Source organism: Festucalex cinctus, chromosome 3 (genome assembly GCF_051991245.1).
Source record: "Festucalex cinctus isolate MCC-2025b chromosome 3, RoL_Fcin_1.0, whole genome shotgun sequence".
In the NCBI taxonomy this organism is placed as follows: domain Eukaryota; kingdom Metazoa; phylum Chordata; class Actinopteri; order Syngnathiformes; family Syngnathidae; genus Festucalex; species Festucalex cinctus.
The window spans coordinates 17,810,476-17,833,961 of record NC_135413.1 but is presented as its reverse complement, the minus strand read 5'-3'; the positions used below and the strand labels follow the sequence as shown (position 1 = coordinate 17,833,961).

Sequence of the window (23,486 nt, the reverse complement as noted above, 5' to 3'; positions counted from 1 at the left end):
GTCTTTGACGTTTCAATGTTTAATCTCCTCCCTCTCTCTGCCGAAGTGTCATGTCATACTATGTAGCGTCATGCTCAAATCTGTCTTCCTATTGGAGCGTTCATCAGCTAACGTTCCACTAACAGAATGGGCAACTCCCCAAGCATGCTTGCTTGTGTGTGTGTGTGTGTCTGTGTTGGGAGTGAAAGGCACAGAGTGGACTCTGGTCTGTTCAGGCTGCATGACCGGAAGAACAATCTTCAACTCTGAACTAGTTATTACAACTATGGATCCAAGTATGGTGAGAATAATCTTTATTTTCCTGTTCTGTATTTTTTTTTTTTTTTAACACTGAAAATAATAATACACATAAAATTAAGACTTTACTGATCGACAAATCTAAATGGAACTGAATGTAACATCTATGTTGCAGCTCCTGTCTGCGGTGGTAGCTGTGTGTGCAGTTGTTGTAAGTCTGCTGTACTTCTTCATGAGCGGCTCTGCAAACAAGAAGAAACTGCCTGTCACCCTGCTCGATCCCACAGTTAAATATCCTCTGAAGCTCATTGATAAACAGGTATGCTGCATAAGAACAATCAGTGCAATTTTTAACCAGTCTCACTTTTATCTTGTTGGCTTTGCAGGAAATTAGCCATGACACAAAAAAATTTCGGTTTGGCCTTCCCTCTTCAGATCATATCCTTGGACTGCCAGTAGGTACTAAAAAACAAAACAAAACAACTGTCCTTTATCATTTATGACTGCATGAGTGCATTTATAGTTGGTGTATGTTTGGCTCTTTTCACCAGGTCAGCACGTGTATCTCTCAGCCAAGGTGAACGGCAGCCTGGTCGTCAGAGCCTACACGCCAGTCTCCAGTGATGACCAGCAAGGATATGTTGACCTTGTTGTCAAGGTATTTAACCTACCATGTATTAAATGACAACATACGCTCCTACTATATTGTAGCAAAGTGTAGACATTACGTCTATCTTGTCCCACTTTTATGAAATACTGTAGGCCAGAGGTCAGCGACCTTTACTGTTATGAGCTATTTTTAGGCCAAATAAATCACCAAAAAATCTGTCTGGTGCAACAAAACATTTGAACATTGTGATGAACGAAATGGTATGGTAGTGTTAGACGAATGTACTGCGGGACCAAGAGCTAATTAGAGGTGCACCATAACAGAAAAATATGCAGCATCCAATACTTTGAGTTTCATTTTCTTCTACCTTTCGTCTTCCGTTTTTGGATTTATTTAGTTGTTGTTGTAATTTTGAATACTTACCGTATTTTCCGCACTATAAGGCGCACCTTCAATGAATGACATATTTTAAAACTTTTTCCATATATAAGGCGCTATAGTAGAGGCTGGGGTTACGTTATGCATCCATTAGATGGTGCTGCGCTAAAGGGAATGTCAACAAAACAGTCAGATAGGTCAGTCAAACTTTATTAATAGATTACAAACCAGCTTTCTGACAACTCCATTCACTCCCAAAATGAATAAACAGCTGTTGTATTATTTTCTCTGAGGTAAAGTATTAGTATTAGCTAGCGATCCAAGATGGCGAGATCTTCTGCGCATGCACGTCACCGATCGTGCAGGGTCACCGGTACTTGACAGCGAGACCTGTTGCGGCGCATTATTGATCCATATATGAGGCGCACTTATACAAAAATTGAAGGCTTTTAGGTGCGCCTTATAGTGCGGAAAATACGGTAATTTTTCCTACATTTTTAGACTTTTCTGCCTTTCTGTCAACTTTGACATTTTTGACAATTTTATGGACATATGGTAATTTTCTTCTTTTTTGGACATTTTGTTTTTTCTGCTTTTTTTTAATATCAAATTTCTGACTTTTTTGGCCGTTTTGTGGATATTTTATGTTAATTTTCGAGATTTCTTCTTTTGTTTTTGGACATTTTATAGATAATTTTGGAACGTCTTGTTTTATATGCCCTTTTTATTCAATTCTCTGATATTTTTGGCAATCTCATGCACATTTTATGGTAATTTTCTGCTGTTCCTCTGCCTTTTTTGACATTTTGTGGTTATTTTGTGCTGCCTTTTTTGCTATCAATTTTCTGAAAATTTTGGCTGTTTTGTCACAATTTTATGGTAATTTTCAAGATTTCTTCTTTCGTTTTTTGGACATTTTATGGTTAATTTTAACGGGATATAACTAGATAAGATTCCATTTTGAACAGTAATTCTTTTCTTTTATAAATTGGTTTCTTATTATTTATTATTCATTATTATTTATGGAGAACGAAAACAGTTTCATACATTTCATACTTGTTTTGTGGAATAACTTGGTTAAATGTCTGTTTGTTTTTGGCACAATTGTCAAATTATGCTCTTTTGTTTTATTGTCATTTTAAATGTTTGAAATAAAGTTTAGATATTAAAAATATATATAAATTATCCAAAAATGTCCAAAAAGTGACCAAAAAATGTCCAAAAAGGAAGAGGAAAGGGAGAAAAATCCCATAAAATGTGCATGAAATTGCCACAAATTTTTTTTACCAGAGAATTGAATAAAAAGGGCATAAAAGAAAATATTTAAAAAATAATAATAATATTTTTAAGATTTAATTTTGCATCTATTTTTCATCTTTAGTTTTCTGACAACTAAAAAATTTGGACTCTGACATTGTTTGAATATTTATTTATTCATTTTTATTTGATCATTAATTAATTTAAAGAATATTTTATCTAAAAACAACAACATTTGGGATCCACATGAGAGGGACTAAAGAGCCGCATGTGGCTCCAGAGCTGCAGGTTGCAAGCGCCTGTTGTACCTGTTGTAGTTATTGAAGGAAACCCAACAGCCTAAACCCACATTTGATTCCACAATGTGCTTAATGTAGCTGATTTTAAAACTCAACATTGTGTTTGCAGGTGTACTATAAGAACACTCACCCCTCATTCCCAGACGGAGGGAAAATGTCGCAGTACCTGTGCAACATGGCTACTGGAGACCTCATTGACTTCAGAGGACCTAATGGACTGCTAGTATATAAGGGCAAGGGTAATAATTTCAGTGTACTGTATATGCAGGTTTACAACAGCAGATGTCACTGTTGTACAAGTTCAATTGAAATGCAGCTTTTTCTGTTCTCTGATCAGGTCAGTTTTCCATCCGACCAGACAAGAAGTCAGCAGCAAGGAATTTGAAGTTCAAGCATATTGGCATGATTGCTGGAGGGACAGGTTCATTTTAAATTTGATTAATTTGCAAGACGCGGTCATGTATGAGTAATATGAATGAAGTCTTTTGCCATTACAGGTATCACGCCAATGTTGCAGTTAATTCGTACGATCACAGCAGACCAAAGTGACAACACGATGTGCCATCTCATTTTTGCCAACCAGGTCAGCTCTGTACTATATTTTTCTTTATACTGTTAATTTTTCTAAATGTATCCATTTGCTGTACTGCAGACAGAGAAGGATATTCTACTCAGGGAGGAGCTTCACAAAGTGGAGAAAAGCCATCCTGACAAGCTGAAGCTCTGGTTTACATTGGACAAACCTAGTGAAGGTAGTCAAGTATTTCTTCAACCGTGACGGTCATTGTGACACAGAAAGTCTTGACGCTTTACGCCTTTGGTTGCATTGTTGAATTTTCCTAACTAACAAAGACGTGCGGACTGAAGGAAAATCCCAGCAGACCAAGCAGGGAGATATACTGGAGCTCTGACACAGTGTTAAAGTAGCTTAGAAATATGCACATTTACATAATCCTTAAAGCAAGAAGAAAATAACGAGCAAAATATTTTACATAAGCTCTGTTGTGAAATCCTTGAAAGATGTTCCCACTCTGTTTTGCTGTGTCTTCATTCGTTTCAGACAGGAAAAACAGATCCATGCTCATTATTCATTAGAAGTACAGTCGTGCTTTTGCTCTTTGGAGTGTTTTAGTTTTGGTTGACTTGCAGGCCAGCAAAAGCTGTTCCTAATTTTGCTGCACAGTCTAAGTACTTGCAAATGTAATTCATGCTTTAATTATGGAGACCTTATTTATTAGACACTAAGGGTGTCACGATTTCGATTTTTTATCGAAATCGATCGAAATTACGTCACGATTTCGAGCATCGAAATAGAAGAGAGGACACACGATTCGATGCCCCCCCCCCGCGCCCGCCGCCACCGCCGCCACCGCCACCTCCCAGGAAAGCAAATGAGACGCAGCCATTCAGCTACTAGCTAACGGCACTTGTTAGCTGACTTCTCCTGCAGTCATGATGGCAAGCGCGGACAGACACAGCAATGGTGCTTCAAGCCGCTCCCGCTTCTCTCGTCACCAGTTTGGAAACATTTTGCGTTCCCGGTGAGTTATGTCGACAACGTTCACGTTGTCGATAAAAAGACCACAGTTGCAAGATATGCTATGTGCGCGTACTGTACTCGGCCACGGTGTTACGCCCGGCTCGTCAAGGGGAAGGGAAGTAACACAATAACAGAAAATATAGAGTAGATAAACACGGGTCGACTTTAACATCTGAGTAGTTTTAATTGAAATTTCAGGCAGGGGTTTGACAAGGGAGTGAAAGTGGAAGGTGAACAAATAATAACCGCATTTGACAGAACTGACAGAACGGAGGAGAAACAATAACTAATAGGGGTATAATACACGGATACACAATAGCGTCGCGCTGGCACAGTCGTCCAATCGGAGTGTCGCGCTGGCACAGTCGTCCAATCGGAGTGTCGCGCTGGCACAGTCGTCCAATCGGAGTGTCGCGCTGGCACAGTCGTCCAATCGGAGTGTCGCGCTGGCACAGTCCTCCAATCAGAGTGTCGCGCTGGCGCATTCAAACTGAATGGCCCGAGCCGCCAGCCGTAACAACGGGAAACACGACAAACATGACGGGACATTTACGCAGGCATCACAAAGATTTAGATTTATCAAATTCAACTAGAAGTGGGAAAACAACGGTCCAACCAACTATTTCATCCTCATTTACAGTGAAACTTCCACACACTTCAGCTCGCGCGAAACGCCAGATCCATAGGTCTATTTATAGCAGCAGACCTGCAGCCTTGGAAAACGCTGGATTCAAACATTTAATTAGTGTACTTGAACCACGCTACAGTATGCCCAGCAACTGTAAATGTTGGGATATAGTTTGTTCAGGCTGTATTTGTTCCATGACTTTGGATACAATATATTTTTTGTTGTTGTTGCACATTGCACATTATTTTAAGAGGAACGCACAGCACACTGTTGTAACCAAAAACAGTCAATAGATGGCAGGCACCCACTGTGACTTTTTGTTTTTGTTTTTTTATTTTTTATTTTACACTTCAGTAAGAACAAGACGGTTAACTTTATATTGTAAATAAATTCTTTGAATTTGATCATTCCTGCCTAATGTCAATTATCATATATTACATAAATTTACACAAAAATAATATGGAAATTGCATCACCTATATGTAGCCGATCTTTTGAAATAAGATTTACTGTACAATGAATAGAACCAATGATCATAGACTAGCCTTAGCCTACAGAAGCATATGCCTCTGTGTTATAAAGTGGGGGAGCGGAGAAAAAAAAAAAAAAAAAAAAAATCGAAAAAAAAATCGAATCGTGACCCCAAAATCGAAATTTAAATCGAATCGTGGAGTTGGCGAATCGTGACACCCCTATTAGACACAGATATTATCCAGATTGTCCTTTGTTTTGGAGAGAGCTCGAGAAGAGAGCGAGAGCGTATCAGACAGTTGCGATGTTTTTTCATATGGACTCACATTTATGGTTCTCACAACAGCTGTTTTCTGTTTAAAATGGACGATTGTGACTCTTGTTGTCGTGATGAATTTACAGGCACTACGTAGAAGCAAGCGCTATTGGTGACAGACAGGAACAGTAAGCTGTATTCCATTAAAGCAGTGTTTCTCAATTCCGGTCCTCAGGCCCCACTAGCCAGCCTGTTTTCCATGTCTCCCAATTACAACGCAGGTGAGGATCGTTATCAGGCTTCTCCAGAGCTGGCTGATTAGCTGTCATTGGAATCAGGTGCATTGGGAAATGGGAGACATGGAAAACAGGCTGGCTAGGGGGCCTGAGGACCGGAATTGAGAAACACTGCTTTAAGGGAACAATTTGGGGAGTGCCCTCCTCTCGTCGCATCGAATATATATGTTGCCGTAGTAAGACATTTGGATTGACAATAAAAGCTGAATATATGTTTGAAACAACTGCATTGTGCCACTGACATCACCACTTTTGTACATTCTTCATTTGTCTTTAACCACAACTTCTCTGAGTTGTTGTTTGTTTTGGGAGTTATTCTCTCCAGTCTTCCCGAGTAGGAAATTTGCATGCTCAATTGGGTTTAAGTTTGGATTGACCTGATTCCAATCCTTGCCCTATCAGTATTTTGTGTCAATCTTTTTTTCTCCCTCTCCCTGTTGTTGATCCTGTAGGTTGGAAGTACAGTTCCGGGTTTGTGACCTCGGCTATGATCAAGGCTCACCTCCCCGCTCCGTCCTCAGACGTTCTCGTTGTTCTGTGTGGTCCTCCTCCAATGATCCAGTATGCGTGTCTGCCAAATCTGGACAAGCTGGGATACAAAACAGAAAACATTTTTGCATACTAATGTTGAGATTAGCAAGATGTCATAATGCTGATTGTTGTTAACATTATGAAAATCACAATGAAGGGCTATGAGTGGCTAAGTGGTTACCGTCGCTTGCCTATAATGCAAGCGGTGTGGGTTTACTTCCCCACCCGGGAGACCATGTTTGTGTGTGAGAGTGAGTGTGGGGAGGAAAAAATAAATAAAAAAAGTTTCGTAAAAGGAAAAATAAATAAAATAAATCACTATGACGTTTTTATTTATTTTTTTTGTCTTCTAAAATGTGAACATGTGTAGTTTTGATTTCAGTTATAATATAGGGCAAAATGTGATTTCAAATAATGCAGTCTGGGTGCTTTGTGACACAGTAGACTACGGTAGCTTTGCGTGTGCACTTTTGCAACTGCAGTGTGAGTCCGTACAGAGAACGATGAGACGTCACGTGAAGCACTGTTGACTAACACGCAGTGTTGCCACAGTTACCTTGAAAAAGTAACTTAGTTACTTTACTGATTACTTGGTTTTAAAAGTAACTAAATTGCGTTACTGATGACTTGATTTTAAAAGTAACCAAGTTAGATTAAAAGTTACTTTTTTAGTTACTTTCAGCAGCTGCCGATAACACCATCTCAACATAAAAATAATGCAGTAGAAACGGAGTTCCAAATACTTTATTGAAAGTGCATTTTTAACATGGAAATAAAGGTTTTTTTTATGAAAAACAAAATAGGCGGTCTCTCTTGACTTCTTGTAACGTAAATACTTTTTATAAAACAAAAAATAAAAATCTATCCAGGTTGAAAATGAAAATCGTCTCAGTTCTCCTATCTGCTGCTCATGCTAGTTGTAGACATTGACAGGGAGCCACAAACTGAGAAATGAGATACTTGCAGTGTGCTTTTAGCTTAGCTGGTGTGTTGGCTGTGGGACATACCTGTGTCGTTTGAATCCATGCATTGGATCGTCACGGGAGTTATTCTTTTTGGCTCGCGCGCAGTACCAACGCCGGCCCGGGACATACAAGTGCACCGAGAGGACTCGATAGCCATGGGAAATACCGAGATGTACGGCACCGGCTTCTGCTAACTGTCTCCATTTGTATGTTGTCACTCGTTGCGCGCGCGCGCGCGCGCGCCGTGTCGCGAGCACGGAAACACGGAAGTAGCTTGAATGGTGATGCTACTGAAATGTAAACAAAACAAGTAGAGCACGGCGCAGAACTCTTGCTATTGTTATGAAAACCATAAAGCCTCACTCGCAACCGATACGGTCGTTTAGCTCCCCTTGACGAACGATGGTTCGGTCGAATCGTTTTTTTGTTCCACCCCTACTGAAAACGTAACTTGTCTGACGTCACTCCCCCTGGCGAGAGGGCGGAGACGACCTCATCCCATAATGCTTCACGGACCAGTTGAGGATGGAAATATTTTTTTTTTTTTACCACTTTTATGGTATAATGCACACTTTTTTTGTTGTGTTGTGTGCCTGTTGGTTAATAAAACTAGTAGTAAAAGTATCATCACTTTTGTTTTGAATGTGCAAACCATTCATGACCAGACCATGGCTGAATTCAGTGTGGTGATCAATGACTTCTGCCTCATCTTCGTAATTAGCAGTAGTTGTTTGTGACTGTTACAACAGTGAGATAGTTTGCCTTCTTCATGAAAATGTGGAGTAACACATTGATTCTCTGGACAGAAACTTTAATCAGACTACTTTGTAGAATAAAGTAACGCGTTGGACTATTAGTTACTTTAGAAAGCAACTTTTTTGAGTAACGCGTTGCCGGCAACACTGCTAACACGGGTCAAACCTTTTTGAAAGTGATTAATGCAAAGGGTTATCCATGTACTGTAATAACATCTGAAATAACAAATTTCCTCAAATTACTGTTAGTAATTGTTTCCGATTTAATCGGACGATATTATCACATAAAACATAACTCAACTTGTTGTTGTTGTTTAATAGCCAAATGCGGCATAGAAAGAATTACGATTATTTTAACAATGTTTATCTGTTGGCTATATGACCATGTATGCCATGAGGAATAAAATTGGATTTGGTTAAACTTGTGAAAAAGCTGAACTGTGGTATTTCAGTACGCTAATGGGATTCTAAGATTTTCGACGTAACCTGAATGCATCACCTAAGGGGCGTGTCCATCTGAGCCAACATGTCGCCTGAGAAGTAAAAGTTTTCTGTCAATCTTTTCACCGGTTTCCTCCAGCTATACGATGTTTAAACGTAACGTAGACGCACTCACGCCCTTTGATCATGCGTTACCGCGTGTTCAATTGGTCTGCATTATATTGATGAGTTTACAAATCACGGCTGTGAGCGGCGAAGGAATTAACCCTGGGAGTTGTCTCATCTGGGGTCCAGGACTTCATCCTGATGTAGTTTTGCCTGTCCGCCACTTCTTCATCCAGGCAGTCGATTTTAAAGGAGAAAATCTGAGCTCATCTCCAGGTACTATTTATTTCATTCAGAAATGTTAGTTCGGTATCACTAACAAATTGCTAGATTAGTTGATTTCACTCATGCAGTGAAAAATTGCTTGTGCATTTAGCAGGTTAATCTACTACTACTATAATCTTTTCCTTTCCTTGATTGTGAATGTTTTTGTCTAGGTAAAGACACGTTTAAAGTGAGGATAACGTCACTGGCGAAGAAGGAGCACGTCCGCATCCAAGTCCCCCCACCTTTGGACAGAGGAGATGGATCCTTCATGGTGAGGTACCGCTTGTACAATACAGCACCAACAGGCCTTAAAGTTGAGATCTTCCATCATGAAGCTGCTGTTGCCAAATCTCCCTACATCATCCCAGGTTAGTTTGTGGGTCGACCTTGTATTTTATGAACACGTTTTCCTCTATGAAATAATTTAAATACAATGGAATCTTGATTTAACTGACCCGGAACCCACTAATCTTTTAGTTAATGGTCAGAAAATAGTGTCTAGTCCATTCAAAACACTCCTCTTAAGTATCTGTCAGTTACTTTCAAAATTGGCCACAATTTGCCATCGGCAGACACATGATTGGCCACATGTTTCCAGGCTGTGCTGCTGTCTTGTCATAAATAAACAACCGTACAAAAAACTAGAGCATGAAAAAACACGCGCCAATGTGGCCGCCATGTTGCCCCTGGATATAAAATGGTAGCCATGTTAGCAGGGCAGAGTGCCTTCAAATGTAGTGGCTTAAGCATCCACTGTCGGTAAAGAATTATTTTGAAGGAGCATGTCATATCGACCTATTCTTATCTATGGCTGCTGTCTTTACTTGAGCCACATTTAATCGCAACTGAAGTGAAAAAAGGAAGAGATAACATCGTGGCTCATGAACATGACAAGATGCACGTCAAGTACCAACAAGATAAAGTTTTCAAACACTTTCAAATTTATATGTACTGGTACATATATTTATTTATCAAAATGTACTGTGCTACTGGGTATTTAAAAAAAAAAAAAAAGCACAAAACAATCATTTTGTACTTATTGAGTATGTTAAGGCCATGAAAAAAAATGCTCTAATTAGCTCTGGCGTATGACTCCTCCCTATTTTTTCTTACTTGTAACAAAAACAAGTTAACCACCATGAAACGTGTTTTTAAAACAAAAACATTGTGAATGTGTAGGTCCAGTCCACCATGAATACTGCGACTGTCCTGAACCTGACGCCGCCACCTGGCAGAACGCCATGCAGTGTCCTCTCAACGAGCCTCAGATTGAGGCCGACTTTAAATCGTTCCCGACGATCAACCTGCAGCATCTGAGGGAGCAGGGCCCGCAAAGATTTGCAAACAGAGGAGGTATCATTCACTACGCCATCATCAACAATCGTCTGTTCCGCCGAACGCTGGGAAAATACACCGACTTCAAGATGTTTTCTGATGAAATGCTGCTATCCCTGACAAGGAAGGTAGAAATTTCACATTCTTCGATGCGCCACTCCCCCCAAAAATTGCATCATGAATCTAATGACATCGCTCGAAAACTGATCATCTCCACCTGTGAAGGTGCGTGTACCCGACGTGGAGTTTTACATCAATGTCGGCGACTGGCCATTGGAGACGAGGTCGGCTGACGCAAATCCCGTTCCCATCCTGTCCTGGTGCGGTTCCACAGACTCGCGAGATATCGTCCTCCCCACCTACGAGGTGACTCGTTCCACTCTGGAGAGCATGCGAGGCGTCACCAATGACCTGCTCTCCATTCAAGGCAACACAGGTAACAAACGCCCACGTGAGTCGCGGGAAAATTTGGTGGTCATTTGTAGGGCCTGACCCATCTGCATTTTTTTGGGGGGCCGATACCGTTTTTTGTCAGAAAAAAGAATAGATTACCGATTAATGTAATTACTTGAAAATATATCTAATCCCTTCTCCAATTCCTTTTCAATGGGTGTCACTTACACACAAACTTTCACTATTAAGATTATCTGCTTTGAATGACAAGTCCATATAAATAAAAAAAAATCATGAAGTATACAAGGTTATTGTATAGATTTATGTGTCAATAATAAAACCATTCTTACTTGTTTACAACTGCTGTAAAGCATTAACCTGTTCCTTTATATATTTTTATCTTGTCTTGGGACCTACTTGGCTAACAACAATAAGAAAATGGAATAAGATTAGATTAAACTAAAATAATAGCAACTGAAAAAACAGGAAGAACTACTGACTGTTCCTGTGCGTTTTGGCCTCTTGGGGGCAGTGTGGTGCCGTGCATCCATTGGGATACACACTTAAAGCGAGTACAGAAGAAACTTGTGATTGACTTCTATTAAAGTGACTAGTTTTTCACACATTGGGCAGAATTTGTGCGTTTGCGTAGTGTTATCTCATTTGTGGGTATGTGTTCCCACAACATTTGTGTATGGATATTTATTTGAAGGCAAAACACTCCCGAAATCGATGCTAACTTCCTGTTAACATTTGCTAACTTCCTGTTAGTGCTGGGCTAGTGATGTTTAAGAACGAAGCAAATTTTGCATTTACACATAGAGTGGATGCAATTCTTAACGTGGTGTATTTAGTTTAACAGTTAACTCCAACTGCGGTGTCATTAAACAGCTTAAAGGACGCTTAGGAACAACATAATCTACAGAATAACATACGCTACACACTTGCTAGTTGCTAATGCTACAAGCAAATATGGTGTGTTCAGGGTACTTTCACAGTGTCGCAAACTTCGGTTTTTCGATAACGTTTTAAGGGGAAAATAAATTAGCCAATTGGCTGATTGTTTTGGCCAATGTTTGAAGGCCAATAATTGGCTAATTATAATCAGTGGACGATTCATCGCCCTAGCCATATGACTGTCGGCCTTCAACTTCTGAATTTTGATTCTCGGCTCAGCAAGTTCAAATAGAAATAAATCCACTCCCCAGTTGAATTTGGTCCATTTCCATATTTGGTACTAGATTTGATGCGGGTTTCATGTGTCCGCCCCATTAAAGATCAGGAGGAAAATGCAAACGCAAACTTTGATTTATTATCAAGCGTGACTGAACACGCATTTCTGACATGATCCCAGCAATTCAGCTGCTTACATGCAATTTGTCACAACTTTAAAGCAAACTTGCTGTGCAAAATAAATCTCCATAATAACTTCTGTGCCTTTGCATTTGTACTGTCGAGTCACACCAGAATTCAGCCAGGATAATACTGGAGACATTTTGAGTTAAGTCACTGTTCATGTTTTGTGGAACTTCACTATGATTTTTTTTTTCTTCTTCTTCTTCTTAGTGATAGACCGATATGGTGTTCTCAGGGCTGAAAAAGTCAATCGATACCGATTATTAGTAGTCAAGGAGGCCGATAACCGATATTTCAAGCCCATATTAAATTGTAGTAAAAGAGAAAATATTAGCGTCAAAATAAAAACAAATTAAAAAAAAATTAAAAAATTGCTTTTAATTTTAAGCAGATAAAGAATATTCATCTTTGTTTACGACTAAACTGACTCCTTGTGCAAATTTTGGCTCATGACACAAAGCTAAATAAATAAATAAATAACAAAGAGAGATGCTTGTAGCTCAAAAAAACGTAATTCCTTTTTTTTTTTTTTTTTTTTTTGTATTTTTGATTAGCTGTGCCTGTGAGCAATACAGACAGCTAGCAAAAAACTGTTGGTTCAAAAGTAACCCAATTATGGATCAAAAATGGACTGATCCACATTATGGGTCAATTTGACTCAACTTTCATGATTGTTTTATGCTAAATGACCCAATTTTTTGACCCACGTAAAGGATCTGAACAATATTTATGAGTATTGTATGACCGAATATATATCCATCCATTTTCTTGACCGCTTATTCCTCACAAGGGGGGTGCTGGAGCCTATCTCAGCTGGCTTTGGGCAGTAGGTGGGGGACACCCTGGACTGGTTGCCAGCCAATTGCAGGCCAATATATATTATTATATACAATATATGAGTATATTTATGACCCATTTCTTGACTCAAAGTCAAATTGACCCAAGTAAAGGATCAGTCCATTTTTTTTTTTTTTTACCTATGGTTGGGGTATTTTTGACCCAACTGTTTTGGTTTTTGAATACTTATTCACCTAATGCATTTCAAATGGCTGTTAATTCTGCCTCGTCACATTTTTGAAAACGGTGAGTGAAGCAAGCAATCTCAACATTTATCCGCTTGGGTGTTTTACAGTGCAGAACAGGGAGAAAACGGTCCGGCTTTAAAAATCCATCAAGTGATTCGGACCATATAAAATCTCTTTCAGGTCCGTCATGGGCCAACAAAACGGATCGGGCGTTTTTCCGTGGCCGCGATAGTAGAGAAGAACGTCTGCAGCTGGTGTCTCTGTCCAAGAAACATCCGGAGCTTCTGGATGCCGGCATCACGGGATGGTTCTTTTTCAGAGACCGAGAGAAGCAAGTTGGTAAAGCGCCGCTTGTTGGATTCTTCGATTTCTTTAAGGTGAGTTATCTCTCTGGAATCATGCGCAAAAAAACATTTCTTATTCATACTTCTTATTATTTTCTTTCCCTCAGTACAAGTATCAGGTGAATGTGGACGGTACAGTGGCAGCGTATCGTTTTCCTTACCTGATGCTTGGCGACAGCCTGGTTCTGAAGCAGGACTCGCACTACTACGAACATTTCTACAGTAGCCTGAAAGCCGGCACGCACTACGTCCACTTCAGGAGGAACCTGTCGGACGTGTTGGAAAAAATCAAATGGGCCCGAGAGAATGATGGCGAGGCGCGAAAGATCGCCAGCGCCGGTCAGGCGGCCGCCCGCGAGCTGCTGCAACCCGGCAGAATCTACTGTTACTACTACCGAGTGCTGCTGACGTACGCCGGGCGGCAGGCGGGCCGGCCGAGCCGACACGCTGACATGGAAGCCGTGACTCAGTCGGATGAACGCGCGGACGCGTGCGAGTGTCAGAGTGAGAGCGGCAAGGAAGAAAAGATGGCCAAAGATGAACTATGACATACGTTTGTTAGGTATCCCAGTCAAGGACCATGTCTGAAAGGTTGGAAAAAAACAGCCAAATACAGGAAAATTTTTCTTAATAACTATGTTTTTTTCTTTTTCTGTTACTGTGTTTACATTTATTTGACTGAAGGACTGGCTTTTGGAAGTCATTATTTTTAAGTAAATGTTTTCATTATGTTCGAATTAATATAATTACTGTACTAGCAAACCGCTTTGCTGTTAAATTGACATTTAAAAAAATTGTGTAACTTGTTCTACCTCATCTTCAACAACTCATTAAAACACTTGTGTGGTATAAGCAGTCTCGCTTGTGGCATGTAAAAATAAGACACTTTTGAATGGACTTTGTTGCATTTTATTTCCTTTACTGATGATAATTTTCATGTTTACTTCTCTATTTCACTCTCCAATATTCATACACAATTCCCTATAAACTTTTACTTTGTACAACAACAAAACTTTCCCAGTTGTATATGCTACTTTTCAGATATGCCAAACAAGAAAAATAAATACAAATAAACATCAAATTCCAGACACAAGGTCAAATGGACTGCGTGAAGGAAAATGCATTCATGAAATTTATCAGTGATAAAAAAAATTTCAACCACAATTTTAGTTTGAAGCATTTAAGGACATAAAAACAAAGCTGCTCACCACTAAAACTGAATTTATGAAATGAGACTAGATGGTTTCGTCCCACAGTGTAAATATTTGCAAAACTGTGGCCACAATTGTCATTTGTATGTCACTAAATAAACATTGTCTAACTTTTCTACCGTGTTGGGTGATGATACATTGTGCAATCTTTTTCAATAAATAGGTTTCCAATTTCCAAAGCTATTCTTGATACATCTAATAGACACCAGCCATCATCAATTTAGTTACATACAGAGAATACTAGTAGTTGCACATTAACATACAATAGAATTACAATACAATAGAATTTCATCTGTTAATTTCCCCCACAGATTCATTATGAGTCCAAGCCGCACACTTTTGCCACATAAAGGCGAGAAAACGTTCTAATAGAAAAAAAAAAAAAAAGACGGCTAATGTTCCATTTACTTTGAGCCAGGAATTGATTCTGCATGATGTATATTGTGCTACAACTAATGATAATTTGAGTTTATGCAACAATGTCCAAGAATTTCCACCTCCTGAGTCAAGGTTTTTAAACACTACTCTTCCTTGAAGTCGCATTTCCAACTCTGCAAAACGGACAAATGAAAGATCTAATTGAATTTGGGCTGTCTGCTACTCACATAAAGACTGTTTACATATTTTAGAAGGCTGGGAGGTACTAGAAGCACACAATTCTGGCATTACATTTTTGCCAGCGCAAAATTCATTTTTATTTATTTATTTATTTTATAAAGGTAACAATTACCACGGATATTTGGAATTCGTAAATAATAATAATAATAATAATAATAATAATAATAATATTAATTAATAATACATCAGTGGAAAAAATATTTAAAAAAATTCCAAAGTTTTTTTTTTTTTTTTTAAGTTAACAATTACCACAGGTATTTGGAATTTGTAAAAAAAAATAAAAATACATTAGTGGGAAAAAAAATACATAATTTTTAAAAGTTTTTTAAGGTAACAATTTCCACAGATATTTGGAATTTGTAAAATAATAATAATAATAATAATAATAATAATAATACATCAGTGGAAAAAAATGACATCTTTTTTTCGAAGTGTTATTTTTTAAGGTAACAATTTCCACAGATGTTTGGAATTTGTAAAAAAAAACAAAAAACAAAAAAAACAAAACAAAAAAATCTTGTTTTTCAGTGTTTTTTTTTTTTATTATTACATTGTGGCGAGTGCAGCCAGTGTCTAAGTGTACTGTGTTGCAGTGTTCAGACATAAGGAGTAACGCAAATGAAGAACCAAAAATCAATCCCTCAAAAAAAAAAAAAAAAAAAAACTAAAAATGTAAGGAGGCAAACAATTTCTATGCCTGTCGAGATGTAATTAATCAGTTTGTGATGTTGAGTAATCCATACTATAACTAGTCTCATAATAATAAATGATTGAGAATTTACAAAAACAGAAAATATTTGCTCTTACCTAAAGTAGGCTAAATATAAGTTAAACACATTTTTATGTTTTATGCAGTGTGCACAAAAAGGCACAGGGAAATCCTGATAAAACTACTTCTGTTATTTCAAATGTGAATTTCATGTAGACGTTAGATACATAATTATTCATGTGGTGTTGTTTATACAACAGTTTATACAACAAAATTAAGAATATTTTGCGGCGAGAAAAAAAAGTGAAGTTTTGGTGGGTGACTGGCAACAATGTCATCATTTGGTCAGGTCAGATTTTGTTGGTCAGATTGTATATTCAAGTATCCATCTTCATTCCTCACCACAGGAAAAACAAACAGCAATAATAAATGAATGTCTTAAGTCAGCTGCATGCATGCGACTTGCATCCGCAGTCTTCCCATTTAACATTAAGGATGTTGGACTTTAAGGATTGACTTAAAATACACTCACCTTGATAGGTGAACTTAATTTGACCTTCTCTATAGCTTTTGAACGCACAAGTCCAACTGGTCAGCGTTTCAGTACTTTGGGCATGACTTCCTATTGTCTAACGAGGACCTTTTTTTGATCCATGAATCAGCTAATTCGTTGACAAGAATGGCTTTTCTGTGTCTCTCTTGCTCAGTGGTCACCTAATTCTTACAATGGCTCTGTTGCAGCAGAGACTGGATGAGCCACTGAAAGCCCTTTGAAATATTCTTCAAATCAACTCATTATATGACCAGTTTAAAAAAAACATTTTTGTCAGTTAGTTACTTTATGGTTCTACAATGCTAATGGACTTATGCTAGCAATAATTATTTGAACAGTTAGAGAATTGTGCTGAAACGAGAACAAATCTGTTGCGTGTGTTTGGCTTGGGACCGACCCATTTGCCACACATCCTAAGAACGACTTTTGACAACATTGAACTCAAGATCTCGGGATCAGCTGAATTTAATCATGAGGGTGAGATTGTCTCCCTCGCTGCGAGTGACGACGGACTGCATCATTCCGGAAGGCGTGTGCAGGTACCGCGAGCCCTTGAAGAAGTTCTCGAGAAGAGCTCTGTCGATCTTGCTGCACTTCCCGATGGCCGCCTGGAAGTTGTTGCTGAGAACGCCGTAGATATTGCTCTTGTCGGTTTTCCTCCCGAAGAACAAGAACAGAGCGTAGCAGTCCTTGCCGACGGACGTGCAGAAGTCCACCATCCTCTCGTACATGTTCCTGTCGCTGGACTCCCTCTGGGCCATTTGGATGCTTTCGCTGAACGTCTCCGGGAGGAAGCCGTCCTCTTCGCCGCCCTCCTTGTCGGACAGGTGGAGCACCTGCACGGCTATCTGGATGCGAGGATTCTTGGTGGACTTCTCCAACACGGCCCACACCCAGTCGGCCCCCAGAAGAATTCGTTGCTCGGGGGTCATGACCGTGCAGTTGAAGATGTCTGTCAAGTGGAGGTTGACGCTCTGGGAGATGTACGTCATTAGGAAGATCTGTGGAAAGAAAGAGATACGAGATGGCTGGATTCTTCTCAAAGCAACACAAAGTGACACAGCGAGCGTCACATGCTGGAGCTACAACCAATATATCCGTTTAAAGCAGTGGTTACCAAAAAAAAGCAGCAAAGCCCAGCAGTTTTTATCAATATCAGAAGGCGGCCATTTTTTTTTTATTTTTATTTATGTTTTTTTTATTTATTTATTTATTTATTTATTTATTTTTTAAACTCACTCACACAATCACGCACACAAACCAACATGGTCTCCCAGGTGGGGAAAGCGAACCCACGCCAACCAGCACCGAAGGCAAGTGATGGTTCCACTCCTCCACCCAGAGCGGCAGAAGGCAGCCATTTTGCCACTTGCTGTCGATGGAAAATGACATCACAGTTGCTCAGGTAACAACCAATCACAGCTCAGTTTCAGAAAACAGGTGAGCTGTGATTGGTCGTTGCCTGAGCATTGAGCAACTGTGATGTCATTTTCAGTCGACAGCAAGTGACAAAATGGCCGCCGCCTGAGATGGATAAAAATGGCTGCATTTTGCTGCATAACTCATATTCCACAAATGTAATATTAACCAGAATGTCATGTTTAAACTAGTGAGGTCACATATAACATATTGTCAAGAATTTTTTAAGGTTGACTTCCACTTTCCTTTAGTTTTGCAGATGGCTAGTTGTGCTCGACTAGAATTGCTCAACGTGGCATCGCAAATCATGCAGTTAGGACGCTGACTCCCATCACACAAATCAACGCTATATTTATAGAGGACTTTTATGGAACCACCACTGTTTTCTTAAGATGGAACCCAGGGGCAACAGATACAATGAAAACAGGAGAGGCCCCAGAATTGAACCCTGTGGTACACCATATGTTCCATTATACATGTGAATTCATATTGCATATATTCGTCTGACCACTTTGTTTTTGTTTTTCGCTCGACATAGTATGAAAGGATCACAATAATTAGAACAACAAAAAAAAGAAATCACATGGTGTACCATCACAACGGTTACAGGTCGACCACTAAGTCATTGTGCTGTGACAACGAGGCACTCTGTAAAATAATGATGCCAGCGCAAATCTCCTGTCTACGCAACGGCTCTCATGCCGTTGTACATTTGTTGTTGTTGTTTTTACACACTCTTCTGCTTTTTCTCTTATTTCGGGCACTCATGGCAGACAACGAGGTGCTCTAATGTGAACATACATGTATACTATCCAAAGGCTATATGGGTTTTTCTTGGTGTAGAAATAGGTAGCAAGTTAACTGAATGACAAAATTGTGCCGGACGTGAACAAAGGCACTCAGTTATAATATAATGGGTGAAGGGGAGACCGGGTGCTGATGTAGCCACACCCCCAAAGTTGGTGGATTTGATCTAGGCACAGACGTGCTCCACGGATCTGTGTGGTGGATGTCATTATATTTCAGGTTAATCGGTATTTCTACTTGAGTCGCTAACACTTTAGTACACAGCTTGGCCAGTGTGACCTCCATATTACCTGAGTGAGGACCTCTTGGCTGGGGTGGAACTTGTCCTCGGGGTCCTTGAAGAGGAGGTACTCCTGAGTTCGTGATGAAGCAGCCGTGATGCAGTCGCTGAAGAGCGGGATGAAATCATTGGGCTTGGCGACCGGGGGCCGTCTCAGCGTGGAAAAGATACTCGGTCGAGGGGGTGTGTTATTATTGGTGTGGGGAGGGTTATAGGGCTTGAAAGAGGTGAAGAAGCTGACATCCTGAAAGGGCTTCGCGGAGGGTTTACTCATGTTCTCGCCCATAGTAGATGGACAATGGAGATCAGAGGGTGGTCTCACCAATACGCTGGGGAGAAGAGTAGAGTAGAAGTTGACACTAATAAAGTATGTACAATGAGATCTTGTCTTGTGAGGCCATTCTGTCGCTATGACCTGTCCTGGCTTGGTGTCTTCCCATCGATCTGTCTGCACTCTGGCAGACTTAACTAGTTGAAACCAGTTAAGACTATCAGGCCACACATTGTCACATGGGCTAGGCTGAGCTTGGGGGGACGGCCAAGACAGTATGAGTAGAAACCATTTCGCATATTAAGAGAAAAAGGCTGTCTTCTGGTCGCTACTGTTAGTATAATATCGCGAGCATTATAGGACCGGGTGAAGTTATTTTCTTGAGCAAATCTTGCAAGACTGTGTGCAGTTATGAAAGTTGATAGTTTGACACTGGAAACGATGATACTTAATTCCAAGTTCTAATTTTGAAGTGATAAAATATGTTTGAGAATTAAAGCTATATTGGAAACCGCAGAGGGGATTGTGGAACACTGGGGAGATTTAACTGTACTGCCATATGGAATTATGGAACTGCTGCTTTCATTATAGTCACTATAACAAATTCAGTGTGTGAAAAAATGAATAAATCAAGCTTTGTAAAATAAATAAATCAATGGAGTAACCTACTTACCAGGATGGGCCTGGATGTCGTATGCAGTTCCAAGTCCAGTTCCTACCCTCTGCTCCTCTTCCCTGGCCTGCTCACAAACACAAGGTGTGTGTGTGTGTATTCAGTTTTTGGGTGTGAACAGGACCTTCCAAGGACTTTCTATCACCACCTTTAAATGGGAGGTGACAGTGTTAGCATGGGTGGAGTTTTTGTCATTTACGCCATTTTACCTAAGTCAACAAAAAGTTATCTTACCAGTTACAAACTCAAAGAGGCATTCTGTGGACTGTGGCTGGCCTGAAGGGTTTGACAAGTAAACAAGCTTCCTTTCTCTGTTTTTCAAGGGAGGCTCAAATGAGGACGTTGGTTTTTAAAAGTGGAGCAAAAGTAATAGCGATAAAAAAGGAGATGGGGCTTTTCAAGGCTTCGGAAAATGAACATCTAAACTGTCTTAAACAATTATAGTACATTATTTAAGTGAAACTCTATTCATTGCAAGTTTCTCAAAAGAAGAACTGTTCTTGACCAGAAGGCCTGCTACACCGCATACATTTAAACATACATACTACCGGTACTTCAATATATATATTGATCCAAAAGGTATTTGCCCTCTTTTGAAATATTGTTTTGCATAGTTTTCCAACTTTAATCTTTAAGATCATTAAACAAATGTAAATAAATAACAGACCCTAGTAAACCTAAAGCTAAAACACTGTTTATATATTTATTTGAACTTTTTAAACCCAATGCAAAGTTAACATGCTGGTATGTTTCCAATCGTTGTGATGTAGAACCCAAATGCACTTCAGCTTGAGGTCACAAATGTCATGTCTGTGTCATGCCAGGGTTAAGTTTGGGTTCATGACCGTGAGGTTAAAGTGTTTGATTTGAACTGATGTAACAGCATCTAGTTTCAACTGATCTTAAGCTATGTGATGTCAGGAGCTATGTGATGTCAAGAATCTTTAATGTCTTTATCTGATCAACAGCCAATCAGATAGGTCCATGTCAGTTCTGTTACCCACATGTCTAGCCACAAACAATCAGATCGATTCACTGTCTTCATAAGCTGTCTGAGAAGTGTGTTTGTTTGTCGGATTATTACCAGTGTATCTCTGTGTAACTCTCTTTGTTTCTCGTCTAATCAAGTTTGTTCCACGCCTCTCGATGTGAATAAATAGTTAAAATCTTATTTGAGCCTGCGCTTTTGGGATCCAACCTCAGCGCATAACAACAAACTGATGGCTAAACTAATCTTCTCCTTCAGGATTTTCCACCACTCGCAGAAAATTGTGACTTATTCTGAATTACTTCTGTTTGAAAGGAATTGCAATGTCTTTTTTTATTTATTAAAATTAAATTGACAAGCATCAGATATTCTTGTGATCATGAGTCAAATTGAGCCCACCCTAAGAAAACAGACAAAAATTGACTAAACACTTGCAAATTCGGTTTAACAGCTCCCATGGATAGCACAACATGTGATATCAATGTGACATTTTCACACCCAATGAAGTGTTTCATAGTGTTATGAACACATCAGCTTTCCTTTTCTTTCCTTTTATTATTTTTTTGAACATATAAACAAATGAACAGCAGAGATAAAACAAAAAACAACAACAATCAAAATAGAAGAAAATCCCAATAACATAATCATTCAATTAATCATAACTTACATGTTCAAAAGGGAGTAGGAAGAAGTTAAAAACTTATCTAGTCCTACCCCTTTTACTAAATATATTTAAACTTATTTCATTATTAATACAATTTTCATTTACTGATTATTAAAAATAATAATAATAAAATAATAAATGATATATATAACCCAAGTTATATATATATACACAAGTGCACTTAACCTATTCACATTTACCAAAAACATATATACATAAATTTACTAAACATATACCATAATACCTATCTAGATCACTTACACATACTCACATGTACATTTTTCATATACTGGCTTGACATAGATAATTTTTTTGAATTTTACTTTTAAACATTTTTTTAAACTCCAGCATTGAATCACAATTTTGCAGAGCAATTTCCAATTGATTCCACAGATCAACACCTTTTACAGATACACACCTTTGCTTAATATTTGTTCTTGTTTTGGGTTTTTTGTACACACTTGTACCCCTTATATCATAAGGACTGTGTCTAATTTCAAATAACTTCTGAGTACTGTGGCAGAGTAAATTGTTATAAACTTTATACATTATTTGTGCTATTTTAAAATCCACCAAGTCATAAAATTTCATTGCATTTAATTTAATAAATAGTGGATGTGTTGGCTCTGTATACTTTGATCCATTAATAATTCTTATAGCTTTCTTTTGCAATTTGAAAACGGTGTTAGTATTTGTTTTATATGCCATTCCCCATAATTCCACACAATAGGTCAAATATGGTAATAATAATGAACTATATAATATATATAATGATTTCATGTTTAAAACATCCTTACTTTTATAGAGTATCCCTATGATTTTTGACATTTTCCTTTTAACAGTTTCTATGTGTGGCTTCCAACATAATTTATCATCGATAATAATTCCAAGGAATTTATTTTCATTCACCCTTTCTATTTCAATTGAATTCACCATAATTTTGACTTGATGAGTGATTTGTCTCGTGCCAAAAACTATGAACTTGGTTTTATTTAAATTCAATGATAATTTATTTACATCAAACCATTTTTTTAATATATTCAATTCATACTCCACAGTAGTCAGAAGCTGCTTCAGGTTTTCTCCTGAACAATAGAAAGTTGTATCATCAGCAAATAAAACACTTTTCAATGTTTTTGAGACACAGCAAATATCGTTTATATACAGTATAAATAATTTAGGGCCGAGCACAGACCCTTGGGGAACTCCATGAGTGATCTTCATGTGTTCTGATTGTACATTATTAAACTGCACATACTGATATCTATTTTCCAAATAACTTTTCATCCACTTATAAGCTAAACCTCTTATTCCATATTTCTTTAATTTATTCATTAATATAGAATGATCTATAGTATCAAAAGCTTTTTTTAAATCCATAAAAATCCCAACAGTAAATTTTTTATTATCTATTTCGGTAGATATTGCTTCTACAAGCTCCATGACTGCCATTGAGGTGGTCCGTTTTTCTCTAAACCCATATTGGGTTTCACTTAAGAGCTTATGTTTCTCAATAAAATTATCCAATCTATATGAAAATAATTTTTCTAGAATTTTTGAGAACTGTGGCAACAATGATATTGGTCTGTAGTTATTAAATGTGTGTCTTTCTCCACTTTTATGAACAGGAATGACTTTGGCTATCTTCATTTTTGATGGAAATATACCAGTTTTAAATGATAAATTACAAATATATGTAAAAGGTTTTACAATATATTCTATAATACTTTTTACTAATGTCATATCAATGTTAAGACAGTCAGTAGACTTTTTATTTTTTAATGTTTTCACAACATTTAATACTT

The 23,486-nt window shown here is 38.4% G+C and overlaps 3 protein-coding genes and 1 long non-coding RNA gene across 7 annotated transcripts; 2 read left to right on the top strand and 2 right to left on the bottom strand.

Moving 5' to 3' along the window:
• Positions 1 to 70: 70 nt before the first annotated feature.
• Positions 71 to 7,034, top strand: cyb5r2 (cytochrome b5 reductase 2). Its single transcript, XM_077516283.1, has 9 exons — positions 71 to 280; positions 413 to 556; positions 624 to 696; positions 789 to 895; positions 2,891 to 3,020; positions 3,119 to 3,202; positions 3,279 to 3,364; positions 3,434 to 3,533; positions 6,424 to 7,034. Exons 1-9 carry the CDS (start codon positions 71 to 73, stop codon positions 6,594 to 6,596), a joined length of 1,107 nt encoding a protein of 368 aa, XP_077372409.1. The 3' UTR covers positions 6,597 to 7,034.
• On the bottom strand, positions 4,080 to 7,918 carry LOC144015874 (uncharacterized). The gene is made up of 3 exons (XR_013282811.1): positions 7,510 to 7,918; positions 6,474 to 6,560; positions 4,080 to 4,811 (listed from the first exon to the last, which is right to left on the bottom strand). It is a non-coding gene; the product is annotated as an uncharacterized LOC144015874 (long non-coding RNA).
• A 783-nt stretch (positions 7,919 to 8,701) lies between these two features.
• On the top strand, positions 8,702 to 14,814 carry poglut3 (protein O-glucosyltransferase 3). Of its 4 annotated transcripts, none has more exons than XM_077516314.1 (6): positions 8,702 to 9,044; positions 9,206 to 9,403; positions 10,215 to 10,498; positions 10,596 to 10,806; positions 13,325 to 13,521; positions 13,596 to 14,814. In XM_077516314.1, exons 1-6 carry the CDS (start codon positions 8,810 to 8,812, stop codon positions 14,034 to 14,036), a joined length of 1,566 nt encoding a protein of 521 aa, XP_077372440.1. In that variant the 5' UTR covers positions 8,702 to 8,809; the 3' UTR covers positions 14,037 to 14,814. The 4 variants fall into 4 exon arrangements, with proteins under 4 accessions (XP_077372440.1, XP_077372442.1, XP_077372443.1 ...); XM_077516315.1 differs by lacking the exon at positions 8,702 to 9,044 and having other exon boundaries at positions 9,225 to 9,306; positions 9,371 to 9,403; XM_077516316.1 differs by lacking the exon at positions 8,702 to 9,044 and having other exon boundaries at positions 9,209 to 9,306.
• A 1,457-nt stretch (positions 14,815 to 16,271) lies between these two features.
• On the bottom strand, positions 16,272 to 20,865 carry rep15 (RAB15 effector protein). Its single transcript, XM_077516320.1, has 3 exons — positions 20,030 to 20,865; positions 19,096 to 19,414; positions 16,272 to 17,580 (listed from the first exon to the last, which is right to left on the bottom strand). The coding sequence occupies exons 2-3, from the start codon at positions 19,369 to 19,371 to the stop codon at positions 17,035 to 17,037; spliced, it is 822 nt and encodes a 273-aa protein (XP_077372446.1). The 5' UTR covers positions 19,372 to 19,414; positions 20,030 to 20,865; the 3' UTR covers positions 16,272 to 17,034.
• Positions 20,866 to 23,486: the final 2,621 nt, after the last annotated feature.

What these genes read in the sequence shown, in the direction of transcription:
- cyb5r2 (XM_077516283.1), top strand. Translation starts at nt 71, where the DNA reads ATGCTCAAATCTGTCTTCCTATTGGAGCGTTCATCAGCTAACGTTCCA. An exon ending in CATGATTGCTGGAGGGACAG is followed by an intron (nt 3,203 to 3,278) that starts GTTCATTTTAAA and finishes TTGCCATTACAG; the next exon opens with GTATCACGCCAATGTTGCAG. An exon ending in ATCTCATTTTTGCCAACCAG is followed by an intron (nt 3,365 to 3,433) that starts GTCAGCTCTGTA and finishes GCTGTACTGCAG; the next exon opens with ACAGAGAAGGATATTCTACT.
- poglut3 (XM_077516314.1), top strand. Translation starts at nt 8,810, where the DNA reads ATGTTTAAACGTAACGTAGACGCACTCACGCCCTTTGATCATGCGTTA. An exon ending in AAATCTGAGCTCATCTCCAG is followed by an intron (nt 9,045 to 9,205) that starts GTACTATTTATT and finishes GTTTTTGTCTAG; the next exon opens with GTAAAGACACGTTTAAAGTG. An exon ending in GATTCTTCGATTTCTTTAAG is followed by an intron (nt 13,522 to 13,595) that starts GTGAGTTATCTC and finishes TCTTTCCCTCAG; the next exon opens with TACAAGTATCAGGTGAATGT.
- rep15 (XM_077516320.1), bottom strand. Translation starts at nt 19,371, where the DNA reads ATGGGCGAGAACATGAGTAAACCCTCCGCGAAGCCCTTTCAGGATGTC. An exon ending in GCCAAGAGGTCCTCACTCAG is followed by an intron (nt 17,581 to 19,095) that starts GTAATATGGAGG and finishes TTCTTTCCACAG; the next exon opens with ATCTTCCTAATGACGTACAT.